Source organism: Pseudopipra pipra, chromosome 4, assembly GCF_036250125.1.
Source record: "Pseudopipra pipra isolate bDixPip1 chromosome 4, bDixPip1.hap1, whole genome shotgun sequence".
NCBI lineage: Eukaryota > Metazoa > Chordata > Aves > Passeriformes > Pipridae > Pseudopipra > Pseudopipra pipra.
Window position 1 is genome coordinate 70,152,945 of NC_087552.1, and position 14,025 is coordinate 70,166,969.

Here is a 14,025-nt window from a genome sequence, read left to right on the forward strand (position 1 = left end):
TTCTTTTTCCTGGCTAAGATCTGAATTGTGTTCAGGACTTTCCTACCATGCCAGTTCTTTCAGTACAATCAGAATTGGGTTTTGGATCCTGACCTGTGCCAAAATTTTAAAGGCAACACAACACAGAAAGGGTAGGTTGGCTCATCCTGCCACAGCCTGAGCACATTTTCCAAACAGCTCTACTTAAAGAATCATCAGTATTAGAGAACCTGGGAGCAAGAGTGACAACCACCTACTCAGATGAATGAGTTATTTAGGCCAAACTCTTCTGAGAACTGAAGGATGCCACATCTCCAGATAGGAAGTTTAGCACTGATGCTCTTCACTGGGGGATGGTGAACACCTCTTGGGGATTTTTCTCAACCAGAAGGTCTGTACTGGACTCACCAGTACAGACCAGCAGCCTGAAAGCAGAAGTCTTTCTGTACAATGTTTGTTCATCCCCATCTAACCCTTTGCCAAACTGTATCCAACTAATTCTCTTACAATCGTCTGCAGAACGACATGTTTTTGAGAAATACGTAGCAGGTGCTAAGACTGGAGAAAGACACAAGGAAATCTTTTATGAAGATTTGCAAAGTGAAACCGGACCTCTGCTGAGCCAACACTTTTGTTTAGCTTCAGTGCAACTGGCAGAACATGTGACACAGTTTTAAGGGGCTGAGGCAGAACAGTTCATCAAGAGTCTCCACAGAGGCTCTTTCACAGTCCCAAGCCAACGTCTCCCACTCTGTTCTGATCCCCTCTGGTGCAGCCCCTCTGGAAGTGGCCCTTCTCAGCTGGCTAAGGGAGCTCTGGTGCTTTCCCACTGAGGTACCAGTGGGAATGATCAGGCATTGAAAACTCTTAAGAGAACTTGCCTAGATGGTAGTGATCAAACTCTCAAGAATTTATCTACTTGTGCACAGTGCATTCTGATTAAAGTTGAATGCATAAACAAGTCTGATTTCCAAGGAGTGGCTAACAGCTCTGGGCTACACGATTTTAACAGCAACCAGAGTCCAAGTGGTGGCTGTTGGCCACACAGGGAACTCCCCTTGGTAACACAGCCACATAACAGGGCATTCAGGATATTTCTTTGCAATGTCCTTTATTAAATATTCTCTTTGATACAGAAAATGTAAGCAAAAATAGTTTACAATCTCTGTTTTGGTAATTCTTACAGGAGCCTTCTGTGTAGTCACTGCCACAGCAGCTCATGTTGGCATTTAAGGAATTAATCCTTAGCAAAAGTCAGGTCTCTCACTGTGTGAGATCTGTTCCATACAAAGAAGTTATAAGAGTAGGCACTGGAAAATGCCTATAGAAACCATGAAAACTCTGAATTCCAGTGTTCAGGTAATACAGAAATTTAACAACTGTGTCACAGTCACATTATTCTTACTAAATGAAGTAGAAGAATAGGAAAATGCATCCTCCAAAGCTTATACAAGTCATGGCAGTGCACCCCAGTGCAGCAAAAGATGAGGAAATCAACATTCAAGCACAGATGCTCCAATACAGTGTAGCAGGTGAAGCACAGCACTGCCCAGCTACACCTGCCAGTTTGGAATGCTATTTCCAGTGCTGGAAATTTGTCATGTTAATGACCATGAGGCAACTGGCACCACCCACCCTGATGGGATTCTGCCCCACAAAAATTAAGACAGCATAAACAGATTCTGCTTTGACTTCTGCCTGCCACAGCTGCTGCACAGCCTCTCTGAGATCCAGACAGACTCCTGCATTTTATTCTTTTCTATGTAAACCAATAATCTCGTTTTTTACATTGATGAACAGTAAATAAATGTTTCTTTGGATCAAAGGGTAGCTCCTATACTCATTCAATAGATAAGGCTCACTGGGTATCCGGATTGAGAAGCCTTCTGGCACAGGGAAGATGACTGGGGACACAGCCACGTGCCCTCACTGTGTAGCTGTAGAGCACACATAGCTCTTATGAACATTTCAGTCAGAATCCTTAAGTTATCACCAAAACACTATGTCAGGGGCTGCTTGAGGTCAAACAAGCCAGTCCCTCCTTTGACAACTTTTCCAACCACCAGGCAGGCCGAAGGGGAGCGCAGCTCATCGTGGGTACCTGCAATGGAATTCAGACAAAATCTGTTAGGAGGTGCCCAAAGGTTTCTCAAAGATCAGCGCTGGAAAGAAAGCATTTCGATTTACATGCAAGAAGCCATCTGGTCCAGAGAGGCTCTGCCACCTGCTGTTCACACTGACTTGGGATTTCTGGGAGCAAGAGTCCAAAACTCTTCCTACTCCTCCTACAACAACTATTATCTCATCCCGATCTTTTTTGTCCAAGCAAAGAATTAGGCCACACATTACTAAATTCTCCCTATTCAGCATGGAAAGACAACACGTTCTGAGTTCTAAGAGAGCACAGATTTGACTTTCCAGTGAACACATTTTGCTGATTAAATAGATCACTAAAAAAAAATACGTGTGAGGCAAAACCAAAAAGATTCTCTTGTCATTGCTGCCTTTTCCCTTTGTTAAAGTGAATCGTTTTGATGTGGATTTTAAATCCTTCTGGCTAGATAGGAAGAGAACTTTTCACTGGAGAGACATTCCATGAATTCCTTTGATTTTGTGGTTGCTCACTGTAGCGAAATAATGTCACAGAAATTTGGAAGCACTCCAGATGACATGTCTGGCTGGGATTGTTTTGCTTCCACTGTTTTTCTAAGCAACCAGGCTGTTTTTCATTCATCCTGACTACAGCAAGCTGGAATTTTATTGTTAGAGCAGTTAGAATATTGGAAATAAAACTGCTAAACTTTTAATAAGTTTGGTTCTTTTTATTCTACTGAGCAAACTGTGCTGAACTTTCTATCACGCAGAGGATGTGGGGAGGAGCTGCACCACAGCACAGTGTGCTTGCTGCTATGATCTCAGCCACAGCTGGATAACCAAATGGCTGCTCCTAAATGTGTGTCAGCTGAAGGAAAAACAGCTCCTTTGTAAGGTCGTTAAACAGGACAGTCGTAACTGCCCTGTTTGCTCACTTGATGCTAACAAAGAGTTGTTCTCCAAGCAAACAGCCCAAGGGATCTCACTTGTGCTGCCGTGTGCTCCCTGCACACCAAGCCCTGATCAGCAACCTGTGCACGGCAGCCACAAACCTTCCTCTTTCCTTCTTACTGCTCAGGGCCATCTGCCCCGAGGCTCCCTTGCAGTGTCTCTTTAACTGTACAGTCAAGTTATTAGTTACATTACAGCAGATTAGATCCAGGCTGCTGCAAACCCCATTAGGACTTTGATTTCCAGCGTGGTGAAATCATTAACTCCCTCTGCTTTGTAATCAGTGCAGCATTCCTGCCAAGTCACCATGCCCTGCTGTCAGTATGCACTGCATGTCTTTATTTGTAATATTATCCATAAACTACATTTCACTTGGCAAAAAAGCTCATGGGATTTCATTTCCAAGTCAGTGTGTGATATGACATAAATCCAGGGAGTGCAACTGCACAAGAACATCCTCTTCTCCTCAATTTCACCCTGGATTTACACTTTCCTTTTATGATTTTCAGATGAATTAAGTCAATTGTAACCAACACTGTTCATTAAAACCCAAATTACCTTCCCAGAAAAGGTATAAAGCAGCATTAACCACAAGGAATTCAGTGATAAAAGCATCTCTGGCACCTGGGCAAGGCAGTTTAAGGCACAAGCTGAGGAGATGAGGGCTTTCCCCATCTGTAACTGGGAGGAAAGGAGGCAGTGCAATAGCATCCAAGGGGAGCATCTGACTGGCAAGTGACAGACACCAAGTCTATTTGCAAAAGGGAGATGTAATTAGCATCCAAAGCATGAGATCACATAATCTAATGACAGACTTAAAGCATAAGTTTTATTTTGATAGAAGGCCTTAAATGTGGATGGCTAGTGGTGTTCCAAATGTCCTAAATGATCCACACAGCCATGTGATATCTGCACGTTCCAGAGAGGCAACTAGAGGGCAGAAGGATACTCTTGGGAATCTCAAATGGCACACAGAAACCTACCATTAGACAAAGGAGCCTGACCCTTTGTCTGTCTTTGAGGAAAAATGCAAAGATGGTAAAGTGGTAAATCAAAGTAACAACCAAGAGGTCTGTTCTCACAATAAAATGCTGAATAGCAAGTCTAGAGAAGATATGGAAGTTTTAAGAGAGGCACAGAAACAGAGCAGAGAAGATAATAGCAGAGACAGAAAAAGACAGATTTAGTAGCTTGTTATAAAGCTTTGCTATAACAAAACTTAACAACCTAAAGGTTTGTTATAAAAATGCCTATCGAATTATTAAAGAAAGGAGTCGCAGACCCCACAAATTACATGTGGGAGCTGACTTCATTTAAACTGACAGAATTTTATTAAAAACACCTGGAACATTTTCCTGGGCAAGGGCTTAATTAAAATTTTAGCCTCTGGCATTTTTTTCTAATGCAATTGTGCCTTACTCAAAATAGTGGAAAGTTAGGACGAAAACCAAGCACATGTGAAACGCTGCAGCAAGAGATCTCGAACTAAACCACCTACCCATCATTGTTGCTTCCTTCAAGAACTTGTAGCTGGTTTCAAACGTCATCTGCTGCAGAGGGGAGGAGTTGGACTGAATTCCAAAACGATTCAGCGGTTTATAAATTCCTTCAAAACACATGTAATCTGCCACAAGTGAAAGGTGCCGAGGGTCTACCACAATCCCTTAGAACACAACAAAGAGCAATCATCAGAGCATTCAAGGGCTAAGTGTGTGGGTTTTTTAAATAAATCAGATCTAAATTAAACCCCTTGAACCAATCAACACAGAGAACATCTCCATTAACATTCTTCTGGCAGTGTGTGTTTGCCTTAACTGCTCCCCTCAAATATCCAAGAGAGGCAGACCTATCATACAAAACAATATCTCTCCAGGGAAACTGAAATGTCAAGAATGCTGTAAGGCAGCGGAGTTTCTCTATATAAAATCAGTAGGGCCTGGACCATCTCTGTTTATGCAGAGGGGGATCACACATCCGTCCATCTGGAATGGACAGAGCTCTATCCCCTCACTCGATGGCCTGGGCTCTGGAGTCAGAAAGGTTCTGATGTTCTCTGTGCATCCACAGAAAAAAATCCTGTTTAGGCTAAAAAGAAATAGCACTGATTTCTAAATAACTGTGTAATGGGGGATCATTAACAGCTCTGTCAACATTTACCAAGCAGTTCTTGAACAACTTGAAGGTGAGACCGTTCTGGGGTGCCAGCTGGCAAATCCGTTTGATATAACTGCTTGCTAAAATTCCCACTGTATTAATCTTCCCTCTTTTCAATAGTTTAATTCACAGCAAGACACAGCTCACTGAAGGGCAATTCAACATGCCTAACTTGAGCAGCCTAAGTCAGGCAGCCTCCCCAGGCTGAACTCTCTGAATAATCTACGCAGAGAGAAGAACATTCAGACAATGCAGTGCAGCTACTTTAGGGAAGATATAAAATCTCTGGTGCCTAGATTCCCATCATTAAAAAGCCAGAATGAGGCAAGATTGATCCTGTTCTCAGGGCCACTATACAAGTCTAACAGTTAGCTTCCTCAGACATCAATAATTAATTTGTTTGGACCTTACAGCTTGCAAAAAATATACCAGAATAGAAAAACTCTGTGAAAGAGGGATAAATTCAAACTCATCTAGTGTATTTTCTATTGATTAAAAGAAACCTAATAATTAACTAACAAGGTCTGTGCAGAAGACACTGGAATGATTAAAATGATGAAAACCTGCAATTTAAAAATATGCACATAAATGGAATGATCATGCAAAACCACAACTGTAAGCGCTGTGGCTGCATTTTCCAATCTAATGGTATTAAAGACTACCTTTAAAAATACAAAGAAATCTTACCATATACAGCAAATACATCTTTTATTTCCTTTATAATCACCCTCAGGGCTGATTCAATTCCATAATTCTTAGCCATGGCATGAATATCATTGGAATAAAGTCTGTTCAGGTCCAAAATCTAAAGGCGGAAAAAAATAGAGATGGAAATTAGGACAGCAGTTGCTCTGTATTTCCAAATAACTTAAGCTAAGCTAAGATAGCTTTTTTTCTCCATTTTTCATGAGCTTAAGCAGCATCAACAGTTACAGAACAACTATGAAGCAGCTCAGAGTCAAACACAGACAAAAATGATTCCAGGGATTTATGTTTAAGCAGCATTATACACATGAATAGGAGTACTGGAATCAAAACTCACCACAGGAGAAAATTAACTGAAATTACAAAAAGCAAACTAACAAACCATCCCAAGCAGCAGAGGAATGTGTAAAGTCTTCCAAACAACACAATGCAACACCCAGTGTCTCAGACAGCCAGAACTTTTAGCAAAAGAGAAGATATATCTTAAACCAATCCTGTATTTGTTGTGTTATGGGCCAGATGGGGTAACAGAACTATTCATTTCCAAGCACTGCAATTCATTTAGATGGAAGAACTCCCTCGGGTAACATTTAGAGACACAGTAAGCAGCATGGTGTGAAATCATCTGTCATTAGGCACTGGCTGCTGCACAAACACTGATTTGCAAGATGCCCTTGAGAAAAGGCTCTACTGAGCTCTGAACAGATCTGGGGGTAAAAAGGAGGAGGAAGAGAGTTTAAGAGCTGAAAAGGCTACAGATCACCCCTGATAAATTGAAATGGCATCCATCATCCCCTAGAACACAAAAGATCATTCAAGTCTGGGATTATAAATAGATTACACACGTCAGAGTATCTGAACAGCTCCACCATGTTTATCCCTTCAGTGTGCAGAACAAATTCCTTCTCTCCTTCCTTATTGGTGCTTTCATTCAACAGGCACCTTGTGATCCCCTTCACCTCATGGATCACTGTGCTGCGTGCCAGGGAGGTGAGCAAGGAGGAGAGATCGAAGTACACCTTCGTCAGCGGCAGCGCCAGAGAAACCTGGCAGGAAAAAACCAACACAGTGTGAGGAAGTTTGAATACCAGGCTCAATAAACAACCTACTTCTTTTGAGGCAAAAAGCAGACAACTGGAATCACCTGAGTTGTGTGTTTAGGAACATAAACATCTGACTGGAATCCGAGCTGAACGATGCCAGTACGAACTCCCCATGCCAAGATCAGTCATGCACATTGCTTTCAAGATCTCTGAACTTACATTCACTGTTTATTTGGGGTGGCTTTCTTTGGGGAGAGAGGATGGGTATCTGTTTGTTAGGGGTTTTATTTGGTTTTTTAAGGTGCTGAGATTTTTTTCAACAGTCCAGCCATCACTTTTGTTCATCAAGAGCTGCACAGCAGTCCATTGCATACTTAAAGATTAAAAACATGATAAACCTGTCAAAAACTTGCTTTTAAAAAGAAGTTTCATCAGGCATTCTGAAAATTAGAAATTACTGAAAATTGTGTCGAGAAGCACATTTGTAGTGCCACTTTCTGCATTCATATGGGATTGCTGAGATAAAACAGCAGCACTGCACTGAAAAGATCCATTTGTTATGGGAGCTGCATGCAACCACCCACAGATGATCCAGGCACCTTACCTCACACCAAAGTTCATTTTCGGTGTCAAATGTGTAATCCTGTATGGATGGGTGGGTGGCCAGAACAGCATTTACTCGCACCTCTACTGCCTGAAGTAATTGATCTTTCCCTTTTTTAGTCTGAGACATGAATGAAAGAGGTTGAGATTCTTCACCCTCTGCTCTATTCTGATCTTCTTCAGCACCAGGAGCATTTTCTTCTTTTTCTGATTCAGCCTCTTCATCTTCTGGAGTCTCATCAACATTTTCTTCCCCATTCTCTTCTTCGCTCTCATAGTCGACCTGCAAAGAAACAAAGTTGTATTTATTTGAGCCAGAACCTGGACAGAAACAAAGCAGACCATGAACAGTTTAATTCAGGAATACTCTTCACTGCTGATTTGCAAGTACCTCGCCTATGGCACAAGGAAAACGCAATTCTGTTGTAAAGAAAATAAACAACAGATTCAGTTCAGTCTCTATTTCTTTATAATCTCGCCATTATTCCTCAGCACAGTCTGGGATGCTACAAGCTATTGGAACTGTAACAGAATTTAGTTTTCTCCCCCTGCAAAAGTCTCATCTCTTCCCATAATCCAACTCTGAAGATGGGATTCCCTCAGGATTTTCAATTACTCCACCCTCTTGCTGAAGTTAAAGCAACCCATCTTTTAAGCAGTAAGTATGAAGTACTGAACCCAGAGAAACATGCAGAGCCAGGGAGAATATTTATTAAGAACAGTAAAGTTTTAAAAACAATTAATGGCATGAAATTAGCAAGAGGTGAAGTTAAGACACATCTACCCAATGCCTGAAGAACAAGGCTTCCAAGGAGGTCCAAATGAAAACTGATCAGCACAAAGCAGAGATTTTCCTATCTCCTCTCAAGAGGGGTTTGAGCTTTTTCAGCATTTTGCTTCAATGGAAGTTTTTCTTCCCAACTCAATCCCAGGCAGAAGAAAGAGACAATTAAAGAACAGTGCTGAGCACCTATAAAGTCATTACCTCTTCTTCCTGGTTCTTCCTCCGTTTACTTTCTGTAGCATCACCATCCCCTTCATCAGCTTCTGCATCAACAATGTTCTCTTCTTCCTCTGCTACAGCTTCCTGATCATTCTGTCTCTAGAAACCCATGACAGATCAGATAATGAGGCTGTTAGGAAGCATCAAGAGCATCAAAAGGCTTTATATCATTATCTGGAATTTAACAATCCCTCGTTCAGTGTTCTATCTTTAAGGACAAATTAATTTCTATAAGTCCACTACTATACAGAAATGAACTTACAATAACTTCAGCACTAAAAAAGATGAGTATCTACAAGATGGATAAGCTATCAGACTGCTAATGACAGTCCTTGACGGAATACCAGTGGCAGAAGGAACATGCAAAAGAACAAACAAAGGACCTTTACAGAAGTTTTGACAAGCACTGCTACAACAGGACATTGATCTGGGAGCAAACAGAGTAATATGCTTTTGTCTCAGTGAAGCTAAAATAAACTGGCATTTTCAGAGTACAGTGAATTAGGATTTAATACACAAAAACTTTAATTTCCTTGTTAATTTTATGAGAATGCAAAGACAGTTTATGCATGAAGAAAATATTTAAGTAGCAATTTAGACTTGACACACTTTGTGTACACTGAAACATGCTACACTTTTCCAAACGCTGGTTCTGAAAAACAGGTAAAGGAAGGGAGGTTTTTTTTCAGGAAGTGTTTTTCTGTACCCTGTCCTGGTCATCATCTAAATCCTTCCGAGTTGTCTTCCGAGTGCTGACTTCAATAACAGCTGCCATCTTTGCAGTCTTCCTTCTAATTGCTTCCAGAAAAATTCTGAAGAACCTGACAGAAGAAGCAACCCAGAATATCAAAGCTCAGCAGCACCACAGTCAATCTGAAGTTGTCAGAAAAATAATTTATTTTGGTTAAAAAGCCAGTCAACTCAAAAGAGGAAATATTCCCTGATGGATGCAAAAGTACTTCTAGGATAGGGCAAATAATTTTTCTTCTCATCCCTTTTCCATTCCTTTAGGAATCAAAGGTTGGTATCAGCTCTCTTACTATCACAGATGTAGCCATGAGTCCAAAGCTTAAAATGATATGCTCATCTGGATATAAAATCTGCACATTAAATTGACCTTCAGAAGACATGGTTCATTACTGGACTTTTTTTCTTTTTTAGACCAACAGGCACATACAAAATAAAGTAACCCTGCTTGAACTCAAGGAGGAAGAAATCAATGAAGGCTTTCTCCAAAACAAAAATAGCTTTCCATAGACCCTTATTAAATATTCTACTTTTAACTAGACAAATTTGGTCAGACATGGGAATAGAAACAGGGGCTGAAAAACAAAGGGGGAAAAATAAGCCAGCATTTTCTGATTGATTTATTTTTTAAAATACTAAAAAAAAAAAAAAAAAAAAAAAAAAAAAAAAAAAAAAAAATTAAAATGTTTAGTTCTGTTCAATGAAAGCACCAAGGGATACCTAAAGTATTCAAACATTTCTGCTGGTAATAAGTGCTTAAGCATCCAAAGATAAGGAATGAAATGTTGCTTATTCAGCTCTTTTCTGACTATATCAGAGACATGTGAAAGGTCTGCCCTGATACAATTCTACACTGTAACTATGCCACAGATCCACAGTTTATTCAAGACATAAGCACAACTGTGTAAATGCCCCTGGTAGCACATCCACAGGAAGCTGGTGCTCTGAAAGTCATATCAGCTGTAATAAACAACATACAGAGCTCATAAAAAGACAAAAGAAGAGCAAATATTGAAATACCTGAAAGCAAACCCACCTTGTTTCCATGAAGTACAAGATCTGCCTAGGCCTCACACACTTCTCCTCTCGGTAATATTCATGGGGCAAGAAATGGAATTTGATTTTGTAGAGGCGATGCTTGTTCTGCTTGTGCTTCACATGCAGGGATTCCTCTATGTCCACTTTCTGCAGGACCTACAAAAGCCCCAAGTGAAAATGTTACTTCTTTGATGAAGACACTTCATTCACTCCCTGCAATTCCACTATTTTCCACTGGAGACCAGAATTATACAAGGCAAACTTTTCTGGAGGTTTTGTGGCAGCTCCCGAGGAACAGGACTCTACCCTATTGCATTGTTTTTGGCTTAAACTCTTCTCAAAAATTAGCTTAAGACAACAGTGGGAGAACAGCCTCACCTCCCACCTGACTTCTTCACAAGACACTACCCTTCTTAGTGGGTATGCATTTTATGACCTCAGCTCATTGAACAGGACAGTATTTCAGCACACAGCTGAGTCTTAACTTTATCCTTGCTGCTTTCAACTTGCAAGAGTAAGACAGAATTGGGTGCAGCATGTAGGAGAGCACAGGACTGCACTCCCAGGAAGAGAGGGAACACAGAACACATCACACTTCAGTATATGGAGTCTCCAGGGAGCCACACATTTTGAGCACAGCCACTTGTTTGAGACTGGGAAGGGGTGGGGGGCAAACAGAAAAGTCTCTATTATGCCAGTCACAGCCAGGTTAGCTTGTTTCAAAGACAAAACAGAACCCCTCCAATTCTAGAGACTGTCAAAAATGAGCTTGACAAAAAGCCAGGCAAGACTATGGCAGCAAACATAAATCCTCTCTGCCGTTATACTACTGCTTTCTCTGAACTATTTCCCTTCCTTTACATTTCAGAGTTTGCAGCCTAGGACAGGGTTCTACAGGTTAAATTGAATTTAAGTTTTACACAGCCACAGTCACTGCAATTCCTTCCAACACTCCACTTCCTAGCAGGTATTACAGGTTCAGTAGGTAAAGAGAAAGGACCCTCTCATCTTGCTTTCACAGTTAAACCTTCAAATGTGGAAACTCCTACTAAGCCAGACCTACTGATGAGTTCAAACAGGAGATTTTGTTTTGCCAATTTTCAAGGGATGCACTGGACAGGAGGCTCACCTCAGCTAAGCAGACTCTTGTGAGCTGTTTCTTAAGATGTTTCACCTTCTTGAGGGCTTTCTTGGTATTGAACACAGGAACACTCATCATTGGCGTTTTAATATTTTCACTGGCCACCATCAGTATTTCCCGCAACCTTTAAACAAAGAATGATCTTTCAAATTAAGCCAAAAAAGCACTTTGCAATCAGATGAATGCCTAGTTCATTCCATTAGGCAGCATGCAGCAGCTGGCAGTTCTGCCAAAGCTGTGTGCACGAAGAGCTGTGTGGTTACCACTGCACTGCTCCTTTTCATTGCTCTGGTTCCCCACCAGGCACAGCACAACAGCAGCTCCACTGCCTCAATGAGATTATTCCCCCCCAGTTGTGGGAAAAGAATAGAAATTATAATAAATGGTTCCAAGAACAGAAGAACTAATGAAGTCTGTTTCCTACAGATGCATAATGGATGCTTCCTCATGTTCTCCCCCTTCCCTGCTTCTCTGAAGTAACACAATGACCTCCCACCTAAGGCATCACACACCCACACGAGGCCAGGTCAGCACCCACGTTATTCAGAACAAACTGATGATTTGCTGTATATCAGATAAAAGTAAGGAGCCTTCACAGATATTTTGGTTCCTTTTCCAGATAAAAAGTAACTGTAAAACTTGAAAACATTAAACTAGTTCTTAACAGGCACAATTTTCTATTAAACTGAAGGGTCATTCACCCTCAAGATTACACATATACCTGCCAGTGAGATTAAGTACAATTGTATATCCAAGTGCCTGAAATAAAGGACCCATTGAGGACACAGTTTTCTTACCTTGGAATACCCAATGTGACATTCATTTCACCTCTGCCAGCAAAGTGAAAGGTGTTCAGAGTCATCTGTGTGGAAGGTTCCCCAATACTCTGAGCTGCAAGAAGACCCACAGCTTCTCCCGGGTCACAAAGAGATCGCTGCCACTTTAAATACAACAAATCCTTTAATCTGAAGACACGAAATAAGAGGTTTAGCTCAATGTACAAAATTAAGAACTCAGACAAGACCGAAACATTGCTCAGTTCGATAAAGTTACATCTTTCAGCCAATTTCTCCTGGTAACTTATGCATAAATATGTTCCAGAAACTGTAAAATTCTCTATCCCAATTGGATCTGACAAACACAGACCATTAACCCAGAACTGGGGCCTTGGCCAAACCATATTTTATTTCTGCTGCCAATTCCCAGATTGTCAGAAGAGAGTCCATTTACTCCCACTTGCTCTTCTTAACTGCCTTGATAACTCCAAGGTGTGTCAAGAGCATATTTTGGGTTTTAAGGTTACTGTAAAGTATTATTTTATGTGTACAGGGACAGTAATACACTGCTGTTGTTCCAGAAGGCCTTTGCCAAAGCCCTCAGCAGCATGGAAAATTCAGGTTTGGAAGAAACAGATAACCAGGGCCTCCCACTGCACACTAAGCACACTTGGCTTTCAGGAACCATTCTGAAACCCACTGCTTTATTTCACAAAGGCCACAACAAAAACAACATGTGGTAAAGGCTTTTCAGTTTTAGCAAACTCAGTTGAAAAATGTATTTCAATTTTTGGCTCAGTTCAGAGAAGTAGAGACAGAAGTTTTTACCTATCAGAAGAAAGTGCTGGGTGCATATAACTTTGGCTGTTCTCAGATTCCCATTTATTGATATAACCTTCGACTCCATTTTCAAATGTTTCTGAAACAGATGCAAAATGAGTATCTGGACGCCAAACACCAAGGCTTGGGTCAGGACACTTATTTGTCTTCTTCAGATACTTTCTTCGTTTCTTCTCATCTAGCTCATACCACATCTTCAATAACTGAAAAGGAGAGGAGATTTTTAAGCAGACTGGTTTCTCCACAACCACCTAACACTGCTTCCAGGAGCAGCAGTGAAGGAGAAAAAGATAATCTGTGTAAAATGTAAGGGTGAATGTAATACAGCAAACAGCTCAGCTACAAATAACGGTGTTCTCCTTTATCTGATGCTTAACTCTTTTGAAGCCAAATGACTTCAAGATTCTTCTCAAGCCTGAAATAGTCCGACATATAACGACAGTAACTACTCCAGAAACCAGTGAAATGCAGCCTCTAGGAATGATTTTAACTTGGGAGTGAACCCCCTTGACATACTTAAATCTTTACTTCTAGCTGACTATCACCTCGCCTATCCAAAGCTGGCATGAAAAAGGAGCTTCTCTGATTTTCAGTTCTCAACATTCAAGTCCAATAGTCCAGCAGAGCTCTTATATTACGCATGTTGATAGGTTTTATTTCTCTTCTTCAGTCTGTTAGCTTTTAAAGTAACATTTCAACTGTCACATTTGATAAAAGAAAAAGCTAATACCAGCTTAAAAAAAAAAAACAATTCAGAAAATGAGCTAAACTGATCTTTTACAAGCCTTGCTGTTTCATGAAGGAGGAATTGGCTTGTGACATGGAGATCTGTCCACCGAGCTTTCTAATATACTGAGACAAACAAGTATCTGCATCTACCTATCTACTGAAAGCAAAAAGCAGGACCTGTTTGCATTTTGTGTCCATACATACAATCATCATTAGAAGCCA

General features: G+C 40.8%; 1 protein-coding gene across 1 annotated transcript in view; it reads right to left on the bottom strand.

Annotated features, from left to right (window-relative positions):
• Nucleotides 1–1,073: 1,073 nt before the first annotated feature.
• Nucleotides 1,074–14,025, bottom strand: part of POLR1A (RNA polymerase I subunit A) — a 32,381-nt gene continuing 19,429 nt past the window's right edge. The window contains exons 24-34 of the mRNA XM_064653484.1: nt 13,063–13,277; nt 12,256–12,423; nt 11,447–11,582; nt 10,316–10,473; nt 9,239–9,353; nt 8,515–8,631; nt 7,531–7,812; nt 6,729–6,929; nt 5,866–5,983; nt 4,523–4,687; nt 1,074–2,080 (exon numbers count right to left, since the gene is read on the bottom strand). Coding sequence (XP_064509554.1) covers nt 1,980–2,080; nt 4,523–4,687; nt 5,866–5,983; nt 6,729–6,929; nt 7,531–7,812; nt 8,515–8,631; nt 9,239–9,353; nt 10,316–10,473; nt 11,447–11,582; nt 12,256–12,423; nt 13,063–13,277 — 1,776 coding nt within the window. The 3' untranslated portion in view covers nt 1,074–1,979. The remainder of the gene's footprint in view (nt 2,081–4,522; nt 4,688–5,865; nt 5,984–6,728; nt 6,930–7,530; nt 7,813–8,514; nt 8,632–9,238; nt 9,354–10,315; nt 10,474–11,446; nt 11,583–12,255; nt 12,424–13,062; nt 13,278–14,025) is intronic.